The 22,581-nt window shown below is 42.5% G+C and overlaps 1 protein-coding gene across 3 annotated transcripts in view; it reads left to right on the forward strand.

The window, feature by feature from the left end:
- Window positions 1-22,581, forward strand: part of Kif13b (kinesin family member 13B) — a 148,407-nt gene that overhangs the window by 60,842 nt on the left and 64,984 nt on the right. For all 3 annotated transcript variants that reach the window (XM_027390340.2, XM_027390341.2, XM_035452359.1), the window contains 8 exons: window positions 2,577-2,664; window positions 4,955-5,089; window positions 6,965-7,077; window positions 8,172-8,283; window positions 13,825-14,037; window positions 15,329-15,439; window positions 16,508-16,642; window positions 21,357-21,487. In XM_027390340.2, the coding sequence (XP_027246141.1) occupies window positions 2,577-2,664; window positions 4,955-5,089; window positions 6,965-7,077; window positions 8,172-8,283; window positions 13,825-14,037; window positions 15,329-15,439; window positions 16,508-16,642; window positions 21,357-21,487 (1,038 nt within the window). The remainder of the gene's footprint in view (window positions 1-2,576; window positions 2,665-4,954; window positions 5,090-6,964; window positions 7,078-8,171; window positions 8,284-13,824; window positions 14,038-15,328; window positions 15,440-16,507; window positions 16,643-21,356; window positions 21,488-22,581) is intronic.

The raw sequence follows: 22,581 nt of genomic DNA on the forward strand, positions 1-22,581 counted from the left end.
TAAAAAATTCAAGTACTGGTTTTATTAACTCAGTAACTATCATGTATAATAATATATATTATCTTGTTTTGCTTGAGGCATTATATATATAATATATATATATATATAATATATATATATATATATAGTCTTTAAGAAAAGGGGGGCAGAAAGGCTGGAGAGATAGCTTAATGGTTAAAAATACTGGTTTTCTTTCAGAGAACATGGGTTCCATGCCTAGTACCTACATGGTAGCTCACATCATCTGTAACTCCAGGTCCAAGGGACCCGATGTCCTCTTCTGGCCTCTGTAAACACCAGGCATACACATGGTTAACAGACATAGGTGCTGATAAAATACCCATAGACATAAAAAAGGGTGGCAGGGAGGTAGCACTGAGGAGACAGCTTAGTCTGTAAAGTGTTTGCTGTGAAAGCATGGGAACCTGGATTGGACCCCTAGATCCCATGTTCCCATTTTTTTTTTTTTTTTTAAATCTATCTGTGATGGTGTGTGCTTGTAATCCAGTATTGGCAGACAGAAACAGGCATATCCCTGAGGCTAACAGACCACTGGCCTAGCTAATCATCGAGTTCCAGGTCATAGAGAGAGACCTTGTCTCAAAAAATAAGGTGGAAAGCATCCGAAGAATGAATGACACCTGAGGTTGACCTCTGGCCTCCATAGGTACACGCCTGTTCATACACACTTATACACACAATTGAGCATGTACACACACCCACCCACCCACATACATACATATACACATAAAATCAAAGAGGGAAAGTGAAAGGCTAAAAGTTACTCACAGTCTATGCCCTGGTGTAAGAGGTGAGCAGCAATCCAAATCTTGTGCTGTGTCTAATTTAGCTGAACTCACACCGTATTAAACAGCCGCTTGGCACCATCTGGTTCATGTAACATTGTGAGTTGACTCACACCGTATTAAACCACCACTTGGCACCATCTGGTTCATGTAACATTGTGAGTTGAATGTAGGCTGCTACAAGATTCCGAATCATTAGGAAATATTAAGCTGTGACCCATATGCTGAAAGATAGTAAAGCTTTTAGATGGCTGAGCCATTTCCTAGTTCCACACTCCCTCAGTATCTCTCTCTCTTCCCATGAGGTGGTTGAAGGGAATATGGTCCCAGGTTCCCTGGGACCTCAGCCTGTGTGTTCACCACCATTCCTTCCATTCTCCCCTCTCTGTTCTTTGTTACCTGTACTCTGGGTGTCGTGTCCCGTCCCCCCACCACTCTGTCTCTAAGCCCTGCTGCCGCCAATACCTTACAAGTCCTTGTTGGCACCTTAGTTCAGTTTCTACTTTGTTAGCGAGTGTTAATTCTCTGAGTGACTCTTAGGTGCCAGGGATTGTCCTAGGAACTATAGACCCCCAAAACTATTATTAATACCAGGCATTTTTGCTCTTCTACAGCACCACGTCCACTGTGCAAATGGATTTTGGTAGGGATGAATAGACTGAGACAATAGACAGGAACAGATTTAAAAAGGAGTGCTGGTGTCAGATTGAGGACCTTACATTGTAGGCACCAAAAACTACCACAGATTTCGAAACATTCTAACTTATCATTTATGAGAAAAAAAAAAAAGTCTTTTTGTGGCCAAATGAGCACATTAATACAGATAAAGAAAAATAAAACAACATAATCACCTGGGATTTCACTATTAGTATATACTCTTTTTACAAATAATTTATTTTACAATAATATTTTCTTCTCTCGAGTACAGTAGGGTATTTTAGGATATGTAGACACATCTTTCTTTCTTTTTTTCTTTTTTCTTTTTGTATGGTGTGAAACCCACACCGGCAATTTTGAATTCTGATTTACACCATGACTGACTGTAGTCACCATGCTGTTTGTGGATTTTAAACTTTACCCTCCTGACTGAAATTCAGTTCCCTTTAGCCAGGTGCTCCTGGTATTTCTTAGTATTTTGCATTGAGAGTGCTACATCTGCACACTTGCTGGCAGGTTTGTCCTAGAAACTGGTGAACATTGACTTCTTGTTTTATTGAACCTCTTGAGCATTTATTGGAATGGTCATACTCCCAAGCCCCCCCCCCCCCTTCCTCTGGTGTGCCAGTGTGATAAAGTGTGCAGACCCTCCTTGTTAGAACAACCAGACAAGCTGTAGATAAGCTCAGCATTGTGTCTTTAAATCACTGTGAGAGCCGTTTGTTGTCTTTGTTTCTTTGACTGTTCTCAGCTGAGCTGGGCCTGTGGTTTTTTCTTTCTTGTGCAGTTAACACTTACAGAGCTTCTGTCTTGGGGCCGGCTCTGTGATATGACAAGGAGATTGTTGGTATTTATTCAACTCTGCATTCTTTGTGGTAGTAAATAGACTTCCCACGCTTACCCTTTTGAGCGCTGTGGTATTTTACCACATTGTCAAGCTTTTCTTCCCAGCAAGGGTTTTAAAGTTAGGTTTAAATCCTTGAGGGATGCAGTCAGATGCCCTTCTCTTTAGGGGCTCTTTCTTGAAGGAAGTGTTCGTTTGTTTCTGTGAAGCACACTTGAGTCCTTCTAAAAAAGGCAGTCACTAATGGATCATGTCTGTGTCATGAGCAGAAGCCGTCAAACATTGAAAGTGAGAGAGCACAGTGTGTTGGGACCCTATGTGGATGGACTTTCTAAACTGGCTGTCACAAGCTACAAGGTAACAGCATTCCTTATATAAGCTGCTTCAATTTACTGTGATTTTACTTTATTTTTTAAAACTTTCATTGTTTTTATTTTATGTGTATGAGTGTCTATCTGCCTGCATGTATGCCTGTGTACCATATGTGTGCCTGGTGCCTCTGAGGCCAGAAGAGGGCATCAGATCCCCTGGAACTAGAGTTACAGTTTTGTGAGCTGTTATTTGGTTGCTAGGAATCGAACTCAGGTTTCCTGGAGCCAACTCTCCAGCCCTAGACTATATTTTAAAATTAAATTCATAATACCATCATTTAGTAACTCACTTCCTACAAACTCTTCAAGATAGATGGTAGTCAGTAAATGTGAACTAAATATGATGGGTTCTCTGGGTTATCAGAACTAATGGATCCAGAATGGGCTTGGGAAAGTTCTGGAAAATGTTTTGCCTGTGGTGATATTTTTTTTGCAGCTAATGATTTTACTTTGTGAGTATTTGTTGTATTAAAATTTTTACTAAATAATATTCTTTTTAATTTATACAGCATAAATTTGTACAGTATAATTATATGATATGAAAAATTTCATTTATGTTTGGCAGTTTTAAGATTGTGTTCAAGTATATACATCATAAAACATAGCAGGATTTTAGTAATGTTTCTATTATTTAGTAATGTGGATTATTACATGTTTTGTTATGTATCCTTAGTTTCTAGTTAAGTACCTGACATATGGTAGATGTTTTTAATATACATATGAGTGAGTGAATCAAAGAATCAAAAAATAAGCAGTGATTTAACAATGCTTTTCTGTAAAAAAAAAAAAAAAAAGTCTGAAATAGGTACTCTGAGGCTGGTGTCATGGCTCCAAGCTGTTGGTAGGAACCTCAGGTCCTTCCCCTCGCCATAGGGAGATATTATAATGCTCGGGTTCTCCTAATGCCTCTTAGAACAGAGCTATGGTGGCAAGCCTACTTCCATTAAGGAGGATCACCCAGATGGTCTGTGTTACACATTAGCTGGGCTGTAAAGACATCTGGGAAATGCATCTCTTGGTTCTGCTACAGCAGACTTAGTGGAGGAGAGGAAAGAACACCAGGTGGTAGGAGGCAGCTGGGTAGCATTTTCACATACTCTTGTCTTTCTGATTCCTCATTTCACAAATCCTTGTAGATGACTTTGCTTTGTGTGTGTATTCATTATTGTTTGTGAAGCCAGAGGTTAGACCCAGGACTTTGTCATGCTAAGCAAGCCGATTGCTTCTGGGCTCCATTCCCAGCCCAGAAGATGATGATTTGTTTTATAATTAATGAAGCTAAGGTCAGATTGCTTCAGTCATTCTCTCAGAGCTTGTAGTTTTGGGGTGAGGGAAAGACAGGGTCTCACTGTGTCACCCTGGATGACCTGGAACTCCTGTGTAGACCTCCCAGAGATCCCCTTGCTTTGCTTTCTGAGCGCTGAGAGTAAAGGTATATGCTACCAGGTCTGGCCCCAGAACTTATAACGTGGAAAAACTGAGCTAGTCCTGGTAGCACAGTTCTGTAACCCCAGCTCTTTAAGAGGCTGAGATGGTAGGATGGACAGTTCAAGGCCTGAGTAACTTACTTAGGCCTGTCTCAACAAAGTAAAAATAGAGCTAGAAATACCTCAGTGGTAGAACTTTTGTATAGCGTGTATGAGGCCCTGGTTTCAGTTCCCAGAACTGCCTCCCCTAAGTCCATAGCAATTTTTCTAGTATTATCTCGCTTTATGCTAATTTTTTAAACAGTACTATCAAACATACATTTAATGTGTTTGGGTGAAAGGTTAAAACCTTTTTTATTTTTTGCTTTTTATATAATTTGCTTTAATAAAATAAACTTGTATTACTTAATGTGCTTAGTTTTTTTGCGGGGGTGGGATTTCTGGAGTAGGTAAATATCAGCATCTAATGTCACTTGAAAGTACTGTTTCTAATGTTGTACACGGCACACCTGAGATGCAGTACTGTGGAAGTAGAGACAGAAAGATCACAACTTTGAGGCTAGCCTGGGCTACATAATAAATTTGGGGCCAGCCTGGGCTGTCTTGTAAGATTCCATATGTGGGTTAAGGGAATTTAACTTTTAAACTTTTCTGTGTCAAAGCTGCCATTTGCATCTGTGTCTGCAGTAAATAATGTGCTTTGTTTCTCAGAAACAGTATGGGCTGTTGTTTTCTTGCCGAAAACCAAAATGTGACCTCTAAAAACTAGAGTGCTTGTGGTAGTGGGGAAGAGTGGTCATGTTTATTCACAAGTAACAAAATATGTGCCTGTAACCTGTGTCCACTTAGGATATTGAGTCTCTGATGTCCGAGGGCAACAAGTCTCGAACAGTTGCTGCAACTAACATGAATGAGGAAAGCAGCCGGTCTCACGCAGTCTTCAAAATCACCCTGACACACACTCTGTATGATGTGAAGTCTGGGGTAAGTAACTTCTGAAGTGATCATGGCTTATCTTGTTCTCTTTGATGCTAGCTGAGTTGAAGGCCTAGTCCAGACTGTCGGTCAGGACTGGGGAACAAAGGTCCTGACTAGAATAGAAGCTGCTATAGGTAGCTGCAGTTCAGTTGGAAGAACCCAAGAGGACTAGGGTCTGCAGCAACTCTAGGAGTTACTCTTAAAACCACAGGGGACACGCACAGCTGCAATCAGGAATAAAGAAATTGCTTCTGTCAGTGCAACTACCTCTTAGCACCTGGGAAGTTGTAGGATGTCCTGAAAACCTAAGATTTCATGGCCTGCCTGATGGTAGAAAAAAAGCCAGGGAAGACACTTGACTTCTGCTTTCCAGTCTTTAGCAAGAGGGTCTGAAAGAACTTGAGTCATATCCTGAGGCCTGGCTGCAAGGGAGTCTGGGACTAGGCCTGGTTCCCTCCCTCTCCAGAGAGAGGGCAGTGACCTGACCCTGCCACAGCAGCTGTGCATTGACACTGTGATGGCTGATTGCAGCAGACCCTTGTTGGGGATACTGCTGCAGCCTGTATCAGGGAAGCATGCTGTAAAATCGTTAGACTGTGCAGGGCGCCCTTGGAACCTTGTAAAGATTCGGGGCCTCTGCATGTTGGGAACATCTTTGCTGCCTCACTCCTTTCATTCTCTCCCTTCATGTGAAGATTGACTGACGATGTCCATCCATCCCTCAGGACCTCCGTTTCAATACTGGAAGCCAAAATAATCTCCTGGCAAGGTGCTCCATGTCGGCAGTGTTTTCCTCTGCTGAAAAATCACTTTTTCGCCTTCCATTACATCAAGATCAATGTTAAAAACAAAAAGTTCTTTGTTTTTGATTTTTTTATTTAGCATAAAGCAAAACAAAGCAAATAACATACTGAAGATTTTTTTTTTTTTTTGGTTTTCTGAGACAGGGTTCCTCTGTGTAGTCCTCACTGTGCTGGCACTCACTCTGTAGACCAGCCTGACCTCTAACTCACAGAAATCCGCCTGCCTCTTCCTCCCGAGTGCTCCCATCGCCCGGTGACTTTTTCTCTTTAAATCAAAAGTAGTTTTGGTTTGGGAAGCAAAATATTCATTTGTTATGTTTATTTTATGGAGACATATATATGTATTTTTTGCAGTGCTGAGAACAGAACCCAGGGCCTTCCGTGCGTGTTAGATAAACATTCTGCCACCAGGTTATATTCCCAACCAGGAGATAAAATAGATTTTAAAGGGAAGCTTTCAAAATGCTCAAAACTTCAGATTCTGACATGTTTCTGTTTTGATGATGGGGTAAACTAGAAAACTTGTCAGTGTTTGTGATCTGGTGGCAGGGAACATCACTGTCTAAGACCACAGCTGATGGTAGGAAACTGAAGCTGATCAGCTTCAAGGAGGAAATGTTTAGAAAACATTTTTGACTTTTTGAACAATTCTGTTACATAAAACTCAGATTTTTTTTAAAAAATTAATCAAGAATGTAACTATTTTGTCTCCAGATTACCATCTAATATTATGAAGTTTTAAGTACAGTTTCAAATCATTAATCTTTTGACTTAAAAGCATTTTTTGTTTATGTCTCTGAAAATTTGACCAATCTTCAAAATATCTCATTTTGCAACATTTTTCCTGAAAGTCATCAGCTCCTTTGTTTGCTAACAAGTGGGCTAGCAAATTCTGTCAGTTTGGTGCTAGGTTTTGTGATGGGTGTTTTGTTTTGTTTTTTGTTTTTTGTTTTTGTTTTAGTAGCAGCACAGAATAGATAACTTTAGTAAAAGCTGGAAATGATAAGCCATTTGAAGGAGTCAGTCTGTTTTCAACATTCATTAGCCGTTTGCTAGCATGTGTTGGGTTTTTTTGCAGACGTCTGGAGAGAAAGTGGGCAAACTGAGCTTAGTGGATTTAGCCGGCAGTGAACGAGCCACGAAAACTGGAGCTGCAGGCGATAGGCTGAAGGAGGGCAGCAACATCAACAAGTAAGCTTCCCAGAATCACATTCTTGAATTGCTTTACAGAATTGAAGGACAAACGGGAACGTCTGTGGGTATTGGAGTAAGATGATTCTGGAATGATTGAGGCAGTGATGAATAAGGAGTTTGGATTTTTCTTTTCTCCTAGTGTTTCCCATGAGCCCAGGCTCGTTTTCTCATCTATGGAATTGTTTGATGGGACTGAGTAGCACAGCCCTCAGTCAAGTCAGGGCTTCTCAATGGCCCTATTGACACCGGGGCTTAGGTGACTCCTTGCCCTTGGGGGTGGAGGATGCTGTGCATTGTTTGATATTTGAGGGAATCCTTGTCGTCCTCTCATTAAATGATGTTAGTATCCACTGAGCCCCAATTATGACAACCCAGTCTCTTCCTTGTGACTTGCTGTTACCCATGGAACATAGTCAACCTCCACTTGCGCAGCACTGGCCTACATTGAAGACAAAACCAGTGACTGACCATCCATCCATCCATCCATCCATCCATCCATCCATCCATCCATCTATCCATCCATCCATCCATCTCTGAGTGAATGTGCCAGCCACATTGGGCTGCCCCTTTATGTCTGCTGTTGTGTTATTAAATGTTGGAAGCAGGACTATATCACATATATGCTTCTTCCTCAGGCTAAATCATTACCTCTTCATAGGTTCAAGTTTCCCCTCTGCTCAGGGTTTCCACAGCCATGAGTCAAGACAGCAAATGGGGACTGTGGAGCACTTGTCTAATACTGGGATCAGACTGACTTGTGCAGATGTCAGTTTGTTAGCACTATTGCTTCAATTAGTATTCTACCTTGGATATTCTTCTTGAAGATGTCTATTGTTTGTGTTATTATCTTGACTCAAAGTTTTACAGTTCATATATTTTACCTGCAAAAATGAAGACAAATAGTGCTAAGCATTTTTATTGCTTCAGATGGACATGAGGCCTTAGGAGCTCAGTCTTCAGGTCAGACAGCAAAGTACTGACTACAGTGCTCTTCACATGCAGGCACAAGGGCACCTTGCTGTCCATCCTTTCGATTAATGTGACATTTGATATGTTTTGGTTTAGATTATTGTGGTTTGTGTTTCATGCAGGTCCCTCACAACCCTGGGTCTGGTTATCTCAGCCCTAGCTGATCAGGGCGCTGGCAAAAACAAAAATAAATTTGTTCCCTATCGGGACTCAGTTCTCACGTGGCTGCTCAAGGTGAGTCATTTTCTTTGTCCTTTATTAGCATACTTTCAGTGGTTGGGAGAAAGGAAGAATAAAGAGTAGATTAATCTCTTCCAGGTACCCTTTCTCTATCTGTGTTCAGGTTTATAGCTTTTAGGTTGTTTGGGCAGTTTCAGTTTTAAGGAGCTCAGGCCCTTTTCTTTCAAGCTGCCCTGTTGTGTTCACAGGCACCTTTGTTTGATAGCTTGGCCTTATTTTCTTTTCATTCTCCCCTGAGCCTTTGGTTTCTTTCCCTTTGCAAAGCTTCTGCTGAATGTAGAGTAGAGCACACAGCCATTTCTCCATTAGTGTGAACAAGGGACATGAAGTGTCATGAGGGAACAGCAGGAAATAGAGACCCTCACCTCAGTAAGAGGCAAGCATAGAGGGTTAGCTTACAAGTTTGTTGGGGATTTCACAATAGACAGGTCCCCTGGGGTATTTCTGGAGGTGGTGTGGGGAGGGGGACATCAGGCCAGGTATTAGAGCATGTAAACTAGGTGACAACTATATAAAGATGTCAATGTGGAACAGCAGCTTGTGCTTTTCTAATACTCTCCAGGGTCCATTGAAAACAGAGAAGTAGGCACTGGAGAGATGGCACATGGTTAAGAACGAGTCTGCTCTTCTAGAGAACCTGAGTTCAATTGGTCAGCACATCTCACAGCTGCCTGTAACTCCAGATCCAGGGGATCTGGCCCCCAGAGGTGCTGAACTGACCTGCATAAATCCACACAGACACACAGTTAAAAACAATTATAACAAAAAGGAAAATGGATATAACTTTTGGTGCCTGGCTTAGATTAGAGATGGCTCATTTTCACCTTGGTATGAATGTACTGTGCTTACTATTTCTTACTACAGTTAAACAGGACCCCAGGGGGCTTAGTAAAGGATGCCACTGCTGACTGAGTCTCAGGTGTAGAGATCAGCATTTGCCAAGGAAAATACTTCCTCCTGCCTGTACATGCTCAGGGTCCTTCTCCTACTCCCCTTTTCTTCTTCTTGTTTTTCTCCTTCCTTCCTTCCTTCTTCCTTCCTTCCTTCCTTCCTTCCTTCCTTCCTTCCTTCCTTTTCTTTTTTCTTTCTTTTGAAACAGGGTTTCTCTGTGTAGTGCTAGCTGTCCTGGAATTCACTCTGTAGATCAAACCTGTCTCTGCCTCCTGAGAGCTGGGACTAAAGGTGTGGCCACCATTGCCCAGCTACACTTAGGCTTTTAACATCCTTTCTACATCTCTGCACACCTTTGTTTTTATTTATTTATTTATTTATTTTGGTTTTTCGAGAAAGGGGTTTCTCTGTGGCATTGGAGACTGTCCTGGAACTAGCTCTTGTAGACCAGGCTAGTCTCGAACTCATAGAGATCCATCTGCCTCTGCCTCCCAAGTGCTGGAATTAAAGGCATGCGCCACCAACGCCCGACTCTGCACATCTTTGAAATATCATATAACTTCGGCAAGTTTGACAGAAGTCTAATGCTAGAATTGGGCACATTGCTACAATAGTCAAAAAGATGGTTTTCTTTGGCCAAGATGCAGTAAAATGTGAAATGTTAAACAAGAGGCAAGAAAACTTTTGATAATTAAAAAAAAAAAAATCACGTGTAAACTGGACATATCAGTAATCCTAGCACTAAGGAGGCTGAGGCAGAAGGATTGCCTCGTTTTAGGCCAGCCTGGGCTACATAACAAGATCTTGTCTCTTCTGACTCCCCAATAATTAATTTTGAATGAGTACTATAGACATATTACTACCAGGGACCATGTCAGGAATTAACCTGTATTGCTCATGGCTTCAGAAAGAAAATCTGATAAGGTTCTTCTCCCACAGATCTCCCCAGAGGCATTCCTAGTCATGCATGGCCATTCCCTTGATTGAAAACCAGAATCTACATAGTCCCTGTGACTTCAGTTAATACAGCAGGCAGTCTCCTCTTGTTGGTTCATTTGGCCACCCTTAATCACCAAGTGGCTGTTGCCTGTGTTTCAGGAAAATAGGGGCACAGGCAACCATGTCTGCTCTGACTGGTTTGTGCAAAAGATGTGCTCCTTAATAAAGATTCATTCAGAGGCTGTCCACTGACTTTTCCTGTTTTTTATTAAAAGTAAGGAAGATATTCAAGTATGTGAAGAATGAACCAAAGTTGCCATTTTATGTGGTTTTTCATTAAATTTAGTCCATAATTGTAACTTCTTTGTGGTGCTTCAGTTTAAAAATAAGGCATGTTTGTTTGGTTTCTGTCATTAGTTTTTTTCCTTAAAGACTTGCATTATCTTTTTTTTATGTCATATTTGACTTTTGCACCAAGAACCTAAGTAGGGATTTAAAAACTTACTCCAGAGCTGTAATAGTTTGCCCTTCCACCCTCACCTGTTCCATGAATTCTCAGTTCATTTGTAGGTGGGCAAGAGGTTGTTGCCTTGTTCTTCTTTAACTCATAGTCTATCCCCAATCCCCACCTGCTGATTCTCTTTCAGTATTGGTATTAGATTAGCACATCCCTGTTGAGCTCATAAAATGGTTCACTTCAATCAATCAATCAATCAATCAATCAATCAATCAATCAATCAACTAACCAACACTTAGCTGTGTGTTGGTGGCACAAGCCTTTAATCCCAGCATTTAGGAGGCAGAGGCACTTTAATCCCAGCACCCAGTGAGTTTGAGGCCAGACTGGTCTATAAGTGAGTTCCAGGACAGCCAAGGCTGTTACACAGAGAAACCCTATCTTGAAAAACAAAAACAAAAATAAAGAAAACCTTTTTACTGATTCTTTATGAATTTCATATCATGCACCCCAATTTCACTCATCTCCCTGTCCCTCTGTATCTGCCCTCTGTCCTTGCAACCTTCCTCCACAAAAGAAAACAAAAAGGTAAATGTATTTAAAAAATTAAACAATAAAAATGCAGATCATAGGAAAAAATCTGGAAGTAGAATCTTCAGTGTGTCACTCACAGTGTGTCACCCAGTCTACCCTTTTGAAATGGTTCAGCTTTTAAAGAAATGGATGTATATGGGGGGGTGTGCAGAAGTCAGCCGTGGGTGCCATTCTCAGGAGCTATCCTCCTTGCCCTTTGAGCCAGGGTCTCTCACTGGGACCTGGGGTTAGTTAATTAGGTTAGGCTGAGTGGCCAGTGTGCTCCAGAGATTTACCCGGCTCTGACTCCCCTGTGCTGTGACACAGGCTTTTTATGTAGGTGCTGGGGTCACACTCAGATCCTCATGCTTGGGAGTTACACCTTTTACTGACTGAGCTATCTCCAATTTCTAAGTTCAGTGGAACTTTAAGTCTCTTCAGCAACTGTTCTCCAGGCCCTTAGGATCAAAGCCAAGTTCTTTAATGAGTGGCTTACAAAGGCCCACTGTAGCTGACCTTTCCTCGTAGCTTCCATCTTGTGCTCTCTGGCATGGTAGATTCTAGTTGAGTGAAGGTGGCTGTGTCACTTTTCTTAGAGAGTTATTTATTTACTTACTCACTTATTTACTTACTTTTTCGAGACAGGCTTTCCTGTGTAGCCCTGGCTGTCCTGGAACTCACTCTGTAGACCAGGCTGGCCTGAAACTCACAGAGATCCATCTGCCTCTGCCTCCTGAGTGCTGGGATTAAAAGTGTGCACCACAGTCACTTCTATCTCTCTTGCTTCCCTCTCCTGTACCTGCCAGTGCTGGTTCACCTGGAGGCATACAGTATCTTCTGTTCTGGGTTCTTTCCTCTCTTCATGGGAAGACCCTGGGTTTGGCTCTTACACAGCATTGTCTTGCCATTAGATGGCAAAGCCCACTAGAGGGGAAGAGCAAGTAGTCCCTGCTCTGCTCTGAACTAGCACTGCCCTTCTCTAAGTCTTCCAGCCTTCCTGGGACTCAGCTTCTTAGAGGAACAATGAAGTAATTTGATTAGATGACTTCAGAGTTCTTTCAGCTTAAAAAGAAAAATTCTGACTTCTAAAATGAAATTTCTTCTCAGTGTCCATTTAATTTGCATTGCCACATTTGAAACAAAGCTGGTCTGATTTGCTTAATTAAAGAGTAAACAATAAACTGTAAACTCTGTCTTGGATGCCTGCCCATTCTTTTGTTACAGTTTCCTTTTTGTTCAAGGCAATATGAGCATATTGGTGCTTCATGGTCATTTAGTAAATCAAGCATGGGGTGCCAATTTCCTTTTCTCAGCCTCAGCACAGTGGCAGCTTGCTTTTGGCCCTGGTGGGTATGGTTACAAGTCCCATTTGTTGTCCATGTTTGCTGTGCCCATGGCACACTGCAGTAGCCTTTAGGGGATGCGTGGCAGTGCTGGTGGGCGGAACAGCAGTCCATCTGATGTCATTAGCCTGCATGGGACTCCTCAGACAAACCTGGAGCATTGACAGTGTGACATCAGCATGTAGGAGTGAAAAGAGAATCTAGCAGTCCTGGCTTGGACTCCCAAAAGTCCAGATTGGTTACATTTCCTGTCTTTCTATACACGAGGTCTTATTTTCTTCAATATAATTACCTCTGTTTTCTTTGAAAAACTAAATTTTCAACAATGGATGAGTAAGCATACATATTGTCTGTGATTGTATTGGGCTGTTGATGCCTTGGGAATTGATTTTGTTTCTAATATCAGGACAGAAAAATTTGGAGTGGTGTCAGCCCTCAGCCCTGAAGTTGCTGTGGTTGCCAAGATCTTGTGGTGGCTGTGGGGGAGGGGAGGTCTGTTTGGAATTGAAGGTGGAAAACACCTGGAGTAGAGTATTGCTCAGTCTGCGAGTTCTAGATTGTTAGGCATGTTGTTGATGGTTTTTTTGCTTGTTTGTTTTTGTTTTTTAGAACAAACCCATTTTCTCACTAGTAGAGTGGGGGTACTAATTGAATTAAAAAATTTCTAACATTTTATATGTATTAAAATTGGAAAAACTGTATTTCAAAATTAAGAGGGGTCTCAGAGCTCATCTAGTGTCCAGGCTGGCCAGCAAGTCCCAGAGATTTGCCTTTTCTCCACCTGCCTAGCACTTGAGTTGCAAGAACACACTATCATGCTTAGCCCCAAACTCACAGAGATCTGCCTACCTCAGCCTCCTAAGTGTTGGGATTTAAAGCGGCCCCCCCCCCCCCCACATACTAGGTTTTCCTCCTCTTTCTTGAAAAATCAAAGGATTTGTTGTTGTTTGGGGATTCTTTTTTTTTTTTTTTTTTTTTTGTTAAGAAAAGTAATTGGAGCTGCATGTGGCAGTAAACACCTTTAAATCCCAGCACTTGGCAGGCAGAGGTAGGTGGATCTCTTGAGTTTGAGGCCAGTCTGGTCAACAGAGTGAGTTCTAGAACAGCCAGGGCTACACAGAGAAACCCTTCCTCCTACCACCCCCCTCCATGTCCCCCAAAAGAAAAGAAAGTAGTTGGCAGAGAAGAGACAGTCTCAGGCTTGAGCCTCATGAGGGTCTGCATGTGAACCCCTATTTTGTCCCTACTGTGCTTGGCCTTGGACTGTTTTAGTCTTTCAGATTTCAGCTTCCTCATGTGACTTAAAAGACTCCTCACTGTTCTTCCCGGTAGGACAGTCTGGGGGGTAATAGCAAGACCGCCATGGTGGCCACTGTGAGCCCAGCTGCTGATAACTATGACGAAACCCTCTCAACCCTGAGGTATGCAGATCGAGCAAAGCACATTGTCAACCATGCTGTGGTGAACGAGGATCCTAATGCGCGGATTATCCGAGATCTCCGGGAAGAGGTGGAGAAGCTCCGTGAGCAACTGACCAAGGCAGAGGTGTGAGACACAGCTGGGTGGGCTCTGTGTCACTGAGGACCTTGGCAAGCTGGAATGTGAATTTTCTTCCCCTGATTCTGTTTTTTTTCCTTGAGCAGTACTCTGCTAGGAACTCTTGGAATTCCCTGTGGAAAGAGAAGGTTGAGTTGAGTGATAATAGCAGGTTGTCATGTTTGAGATTTCATTTTTTTCTGGCAGTTGAAAAGGACTGGGTAAGAGAATATGGGGAGTAGGAAAAATGTTTCTTTCCATGTCTGTCCAGGAAGCTGACAGACTAGCATAAGAGGGGGGAAAGAGAGAGAATACGTGATTTAATTTTGTGCAGACACTGACTGGTCCTACAGTTGTGGGGAAGGGAATTGGTTGGCTTTCTCTCATTTGTTAGCCTGCAGTTAGAACAGAAGCGTGCTCACTTGTCTAACCCACCCTTCCCTGTTACTGGTGAGCTGTGTTTGTAGAGCAATACTGTAAACCGTCTCAGGGCAGAAGTAGCCAGAGCTCGGAAGCGTTCTGTGCAGCTGTCTCCATTCATTCTGTGGCAGGCCATGCTTAAGTTCTGTAACAGGGTTTGAATACTACAGTGCTTGTCTAGGTGCAAGCGCTCTCCTTGTGTTATCGTGAAATGTCATACTCAGGGTCCTGCTGTAGTTAGTGTTTCTGTCCCAGGGACTTGTCTCTGGAGCTGGCACCACCACCCTCTCCTGTCTCATTACTCTTGTTATGGTACGCTACATGGTTTTGCTTTGTTTTCCTATTCAATTTTATTCCAATTTTATAGTTCTTGAAGAACCTTAGGCATGTAGTTTCCCTTTATTAGTAACACCATCTGATCCTTCTCTGCCTTTTGGCTTAGATCAAGTGTTATTAACACTGTCCAGTTTGCAGCATGTACGCATGTAAGTTGTGTAGCTTTGAGTACATTCCTGAAATCACCATTAGGAAGAGTTTGAGATGAAGCAATGTCTGTGAGTCTAGATGAACAACCTATTAGAATTAAAATCATTAGCCCTCCATAAGGAACGTGGCACCTTTCACTACATTTCTCGTGAAATTCTCACAGTAGGCTGGAGGAAAGGGAAGAGTTCAGTTGTCTTTCTGAAAGTGCTGTAGCTGATTTTTGGGTCTGTTGTCCTCCCAGTAGAGGAGATGTGGTCTATCACTGATGGCCACCACTTTGCTATAGGTAGGTGGAGAACTCAGTGGCAGGTGGTAGCTCTTGTTCTTTCAGAGCCAGCTGATTGTTCTTTCCTGGAACCAGACAGACATTTCACGAAGTAACGTTTTGTTTTAGGCAATGAAATCTCCGGAGCTGAAAGACCGCCTGGAAGAATCTGAGAAGCTCATCCAGGAAATGACTGTGACCTGGGAGGAGAAACTAAGGAAAACCGAGGAGATCGCACAGGTTTGTGCTGGGGCAGTTTGCTCTGGGACTTGGGTGGTGATGTGGCAAATCTATTGATGGGCCTGCAGGTCCCCTAGGGCTGCACTTCAGAGAGTCAGTTTGAAGGTAAAGATTTCCTAGCTTCAGTAGCTTGTTTCTGTGTGAGAAATGATTGGTTTTGTAGTATCAATATTTAATTATTTGTGCTGGAGATTGTACTCAAGACCCCATCCATACATGCTAAGCAAGCACCCCACTACTGAGCTACATAATGTTTATTGAGAATTTCATGCATGCATGTAATGTATTTTGATCACAGTCACCTCCTACTCCTATCTTCCTAACTTTGTGTTGTTCATATTCTTATGGGTGTGTGGCCATTACTGGGGCATGGTTGATCTAACAGGTGCCATACTCTTAAAGAAACCTGACTTTCCCTCCCAAAGCAGCCATCAACTGTCACTAATTTAGGGTGAGCACTCCTACCTCCCTCCCCCATTCTGGAATGTTGACTTGCTTGATCTTGTACAGGTTTTATGGAGACACCATAGATAGCCTCAATGAGTTCAGGACTGCAGTGGTCCTGCTGTGACCTGAGGACACTGTCCACCTTTCTCCTTTTTAACCTCTGACTCTTGCAGTCTTTCTGTCTCTTCTTCCTTGAGGGACCCTGAGCCTGGGGGTGGGGAGTGGGTGGGTTTGATACAGCTGTCTATTTTTGCCTTTTAAACTTGTTTTTGTGTTTTGAATTTACACTGTTTGTGAACCTGGTCAGTGGCTCTGATGACCGTGACTTGAGAGGAGACAATAAGTTCTGCATAGCTCATGGTGGTGCAGGGTGGGAAAGTGAGTGTGACCAGATGTGAAGGATAGAACATGGGCCAGCTTGAAGGGCCCTGTGAACTTTATAGGGGTGCTTTGACCTTCATTCTGGCAAAGTAAAACTTTTATACATTTGGAAAGAGAAAAATATGGCCATCTTTATTTTTTCCAAGATGCTTTATTAGCACTAATAAAGATGTGGGACAGTCTTCCAACACTTAACAGATTCTCTGTCTGGGCATCACCACTTTTCTGCTGTGTTTGCAGGAGCGGCAGAAGCAGCTTGAGAGCCTTGGGATATCTCTTCAGACTTCTGGAATCAAAGTTGGGGATGATAAGTGCTTCCTGGTTAACTTGAATGCTGACCCTGCTCTGAATGAACTCCTGGTGTACTACTTAAAGGTGAATACTGCCTTTATGGAGCTCTCTGTGAGATGTGGGTACCTGTGCTCCTTACCGTCTGCTTTTATTTCATCAACTGGAGTGTAGGACAGTCTTGGGTTTTTGGAATCAGTTTCCATTTTCTGTCTTTGAGTGATGTCATTGAACTACTTATATAAAAAGAATATTCTGATATTATTTCCAGCAAGTTAGGTAATATACCCACCACTTATTTAATATAATTTATAGAGAATATTTTCTTAAACATTCTTACTTAGGTCCACTTGATAGGAGATTGATGTTTTTAATAACTTTTAGGGAAATTTAAAAGTTCAAATTATCAAACTACTAAAAAAAATCTGATCACTTAGACATTGGGAGGATCAGCACATGAAGCAGAAAAGAGAATACAGTACACACTGAAATGTTAAACTCCTAGAAGATGGGAGAGTCGGTAAAGTCCTTGAGCCTGACACAGTAAGATACGAAGAGTGCCTCATTTCCCTTACCAGCCCAGAGCCTGAGCTAATTGCATGTAGATTCTAGCCCAGTGTTAATACTACCAGGTGCAGCTTCTTTTCAACAGATACGTGGAGCAGTGTGGCTAGATAAGTAGAACTGGCTTTGATAAAGTTGGAGACAGTTGTAAAAATGGTGTAATTTCACTTCTAAGAACATTCACATTGGCTAGTGTCCTTTTGCTTTCTATTACTGTGATTAAAAAAAAAAAAAAAAAGACCAAAACAACTTGTTGAGGAAAGGGTTTCTTTTAGCTTACAAACCATCATGAAGGAAAACCAGGACAGGAACTGCAGACAGGAACCTGGAGGCAGAAACTGAAGCAGAGGTCATGGAGAAACACTGCTTACTGCCTTGCTCCCATGGCTTTATCAGTGTGCCTTCTTATACTACCCAGGACCACCTGGTCAGAGGTGGCACTGCCCATGGGGGGCTGGGCCCTTCTGCATCAATTATGAATCAAGGACATGTCCCATAGACTTGCCCCCAGGCAATTTGATGGAGGCATCTTCTCAATTTAGGTTCCCTCTTCCCAAAGGACTCTAGTTATTAAGTTGACAGTTGACAAAAATCCAACCAGCACAGCTACTTTCTTACTTTTCATTGAGGATACACTGATTGCTTAGTGTCATTTTGATAAGTCTCTCACTTTTTTTTTTTTTTAAATTAAGTATCTTATATAGTATTTGGCAATGCTGTGTGTTAAATAGTGTCTTTGACACATACATCAATGAATGTATATCTAGGGCAGAGTTGAGGCTTTTCCTTCTTTACACACTGGAGGAAGTTGCCTCTGGCTAGGTTCCTGTGTTCATGTGAAGACTGGATATGTGGGCAAATTTTATAGACAGAAACATGATACAACTATGCTGTATTCCCTATTCTGCTTTCTCCCACACGTGCTATTTTTTGCATATTAAAAATAGTGTGTTGGGCTGCAGAGAAGGCTCAGTGGTTAAGAGTACTTGCTGCTCTTCCAGAGGACCTGGGTTCAAATTCCCAGCATCTGTATGGTGGCTCACAACTGTCTGTAACTACAGCCAGGTGTTGTGGTGCAGACCTTTAATCCCAGCACTTGGGAGGCATTCAATACAAGCCTGTTCTACATAGAGGGTTCCAGGACAACCAAAGCTACATAGTAAGACTCTGTCTAAAACAAAACAAAACAAAACCAACCAACCAAAAAATCCAACTGTTTAACTCCAGTTCTAGGGGATCCAGTGCCTTGATTTGGTTTCTAAGGGTACCAGACATGTAAGTGGTGCATAGACATACTTGCAGCCAAAGTACCCATACACATAAAATAAATAAAAATTAAGAATAATATATCATCACAATTCTCATGGCACTTTTGAACAATGTTGGCAGCATCTTTTTTTATATGCTGTGTATCTGTATGTGTGTGCACGTGTACACACAGATATGTTTGTAGGCGTGCATGTGAAGATCAGGGAACAGCCTTGGGTGTCATGTCATGAAAGACACCTACCTCCTTTGAGACAACATTTCTCAGTGGTCTGGTGGTCACCAGTTAGGCCAGATTGCTTGGCAGGTGAGCCCCAGGAACCCTCCCGTTTCTCCCACCTCAGGACTGGGATAACAAGTATGCCTGACATTTGTGAGTTCTGAAATCAAACTCAAGTCCTCATGCTTGCAAGGCAGGGAATGCTGTCTCTCCCAACCCAGCATTCTGAGTTAGAACAGAGTTTACGGACACTCATGGACTTGGGGAAGATGCACAGCAGAGTAGGACTGAGGCACACTGCCCCTTTGGGGTCCCAGAGTTTGGAATTCCTTTTCCTTCAAACTTCAGGATACACAGGAAAAACAAAACAAAATAACCCACCAAAAAGCAACCTGATTGATGTCTGTTATATAAGTAAAGTTAGTAAATCAGCAGTGGCTGTTTGGAGAGGGACTTTGGAGGAGTCAGAACATTTCTGGTTCCTTGTGTGGAGGAGGCCGGTTCTCTTCAAAAATGATCAGCCCCATTTGGACCCAGTCTGAGGCAGTGCCAGGCTTGCCTGATGGCAAGACCATACTCATGACAAGGCACATTCAGAAGGGTGACTGCAGTCCAAGAACGAACACTCTCTCTTTAGAAAATGCCACCATGTGGGATGGGGGAATTTGGAGACTGCACTTTTTTTTTTTCTTAGCCTGCAACTTCTAAGTCAGTTCTAATGGATGTGACAACCTCATCTCTCTAGGTGACTCTCCCCACATCATCTGCAGATGCAGGTTCCATATTAAAACATCTCAGATGCCCTTCTGTGTCCAGGTTATAGGATTTTCTCCTCCAGAATGTACCCCTCCATCTGTATTCTGATATACCTTGTACTGTCACCTTTTGGAATCCTTGGGTACAGTCTTACACATAGACAGAGATACAGACAGTCCCTTATTAACTCATCCTATTTTGCTTACCATGTATCATCCCATCCTAGCTTTAGGATATGTATGTTTACATTTATATTTATTTTGGGTGGGGTAGGGTGGAACATGTTTTAGGACTGGGTCTCAGGCTGACCTTGAATTTGACAGTCTTCCTGCCTCAGCCTTCTGAGTACTGGGATTATCGGCCTGTGTATACCAAGGAGATAGCCTGTGAGAGTTTTCCCAGCACTTGGGAGGCAGAGGAAGGTGGATCTCTGAATACGAGGCCAGTCTGGTCTACAAAACAAGTTCCAGGATTAGACAAAGAAACCCTGTCTTGAAATGAAAAAAAAAAAAAAAAAAAAAAAGAAAAGAAAAGAATTTCTTTTCCTAGACCTTGTATCGTAGTTTTGCCTGTTTGAGTTGGTGTCTCTTCTTTCTGCTGACTTGTAATCACTATCTACAGGTAACAGCACCATTGTAGACTCTGCCTTGTGTTGGTTGTATCAGCTGCAGGAGTCTTGGATAGGTTACAGTTCAAAAAAGGAGGAAAAACCATTTGCAAAACAGTAACTCAGTAATTACTGGTTCTTTAGTGGCATGGGGGCTGAGAGGAGGGAGAGATCAGGATATACCAGCCTGTACAGTTTTCATGCTAGTTGTTATGGTGGGCCAGAAGCCCCAGCCAGTGTCAAGTGAAGAATTAACTGGGGCAGTGTGATAGTGACTAGGTAGCTGGTCAAGTTCTGAAGATATGATATTAAAAGCTGAGGTAGAAGGGCCAGAGCGATGGCTCAGTGGTTAAGATCACTGGCTGCTCTTCTAGAGGACCTGAGTTCAATTCTCAGCACCCACATGCCTGCTCACATGTGTGTGTAACTAGTCCCTCAGGATCTGAAATACTCTTTTGGTCTCTACAGGCACAGCCTGCCCATAGTGCACAGATATACATGCATGCAAAACACTTATACACTTAAAAATTAAAGGGAAAACATCTTGGGGGGGGGGAGAAAGCATCTGAAAAGAGGTACATAGGTGGAGGTCAGCAGATAACTTGTGGAGTCAATACTCTTTCTACCATGTTGGGTCTGGGGATTGAACTCAGTTTGCAGGCTTGGCAGCAAGTGCCCTTACCTGCTGAACCATTTTGCTGGCTCCTTTCTTTAAACAGCTTTTATCTTTGTAGCTGTCTCATTTTGATTGAGACTAGATGGTTTTCTTTCTTTTTTCTTTTCTTTTTCTCCTGAAACGAAGTCTCGGGGAGCTAAAGCTGGCCTTGAACTCACTGTGTAGCCAGGGCTAGCCTCAAACTCACATTTTTTTCTTCCTCCATCTACCAGGGCCAGCTCTGTAACTATAGTTTTTTTTTTTCCCCCTCTTTTTTTTTTTTTTTAATTATTTATCATGTATACAGTGCATGCCAGAAGAGGGCATCAGATCCCATTACAGATGGTTGTGAGTCACCATGTGGTTGCTGGGAATTGAACTCAGGACCTCTGAAAGAACAGTCAGTGCTCTTAACCATTGAGCCATCTCTCCAGCCCCGTAACTAGTTTTTAATACCATATTTTGATACATTGTTGATACATAGCTTATGCTCTGAGAATGGTATAAAATATTTAGAATAAAGATGGTAAGAGAAATAGCAAATGTAGACAGACATGAGTATAAGATTGTATTTTGAGCTTAAGAAACAACTGTCGGCACATTGCTTCTTTTAAGGATCTACAAGTCCTGGAATGAATGTCAGGGGCTGCCATTCATTTGCTCTCAAAGTCTCGTGCCTGAGGGGCTGAATGAAGCTGATGTTAACTCACAGGGAACTCTGCTTCTTTCTTAGGAACACACACTGATAGGGTCAGCAAATTCCCAGGACATCCAGCTCTGCGGGATGGGCATTCTTCCCGAGCACTGTATAATAGACATCACGCCTGAAGGCCAGGTCATGCTGACCCCTCAGAAGAACACCAGGTAATATGCTTAAGTTAGTGTGAATTACACTAGGTGCGGGGGTGGGGGGAGGATGAGGGACATTGGGCCTGCTTTTATTTTTAGCTCACTTCAAGACACACTGCTATGTGTCAGGCCCTTTTTGTTTAATCTTAACATTTCTCACACTTACATGGCCTCATTTAAAAAAATATTTACTTTTAAATTCTCTATATGAATATGTGTATCAATGGATACACACATGGGCGTAGGTGTTAAGAAGGCCAGAGTCATCAGATTCCCTGAAGCTAGAGTTTCAGGTGGTTGTGAGCCACCTGACATGGTTATTGGGAATTGAACTCAGGTCCTCTGGGAGAGCAATATATGCTCTTAACCACTGAGCCATCTCTCCAGCCCCCTTCACTGTGTCTTTATTAGAAACTTTCCACCACCCTAGGGTGTTCCATTTACTGGTCATCTGGCAGGCTCTCTTCTGGTTTGGGGAGGAAGTCCCTAGACTCCTCATATATCTCCTCTTCTGCTATGCCATCCTTTTGGCTTGTCTGCTCCCATTTGACTTTTAGAGCTAAGCTCTGCTAGTGTCTACCCTGTTAGCTACATTTTTTAATGATGGAAGTAATTCCTAAACCTTTTCTTCCTCCAGCCAAAGCCCAGCTCTACCCCAGGTCATCCCTGGCACTGCCACAGGCCATCATTCCACATACTGCCCACAAGCCAAGTCCAAGGAGTTCAACTTAGGATAACTTCCCAGTCTTTGGGTGGAGGATATGGACAAAAATTTTCCAGAAGTTGAGTTCTTGTTAAAAGGTGCATTTTTGTTGCTGGCAACAAATGCTTCCAGTTGTTTTCCTTGGCAAAAGCCTCCCTGTGTCACTGCTCACCTGAAAGATTAAAGTGCTGCTTTGTGTGTATCCAGGCGTCACTGTCTGGCACAAAGCAGTGGTACTTTCTGGAAGCTTCTCATTTTGTCAGTTAGATAGTAAAGATACTGTATGTGCAGGGTCAGGATGTACTCAGTACCATAGTGCTTGATCCTAGGATAATATGGTGGAGCACTTCTCTCTGACAAGACTGTATTTGCTGTCTCAGCCTCACTGTGTGTGTAGTTTCAGCAG

The sequence above is a fragment of the Cricetulus griseus genome (genome assembly GCF_003668045.3).
Source record: "Cricetulus griseus strain 17A/GY chromosome 1 unlocalized genomic scaffold, alternate assembly CriGri-PICRH-1.0 chr1_1, whole genome shotgun sequence".
NCBI classification, from domain to species: Eukaryota; Metazoa; Chordata; class Mammalia; order Rodentia; family Cricetidae; genus Cricetulus; species Cricetulus griseus.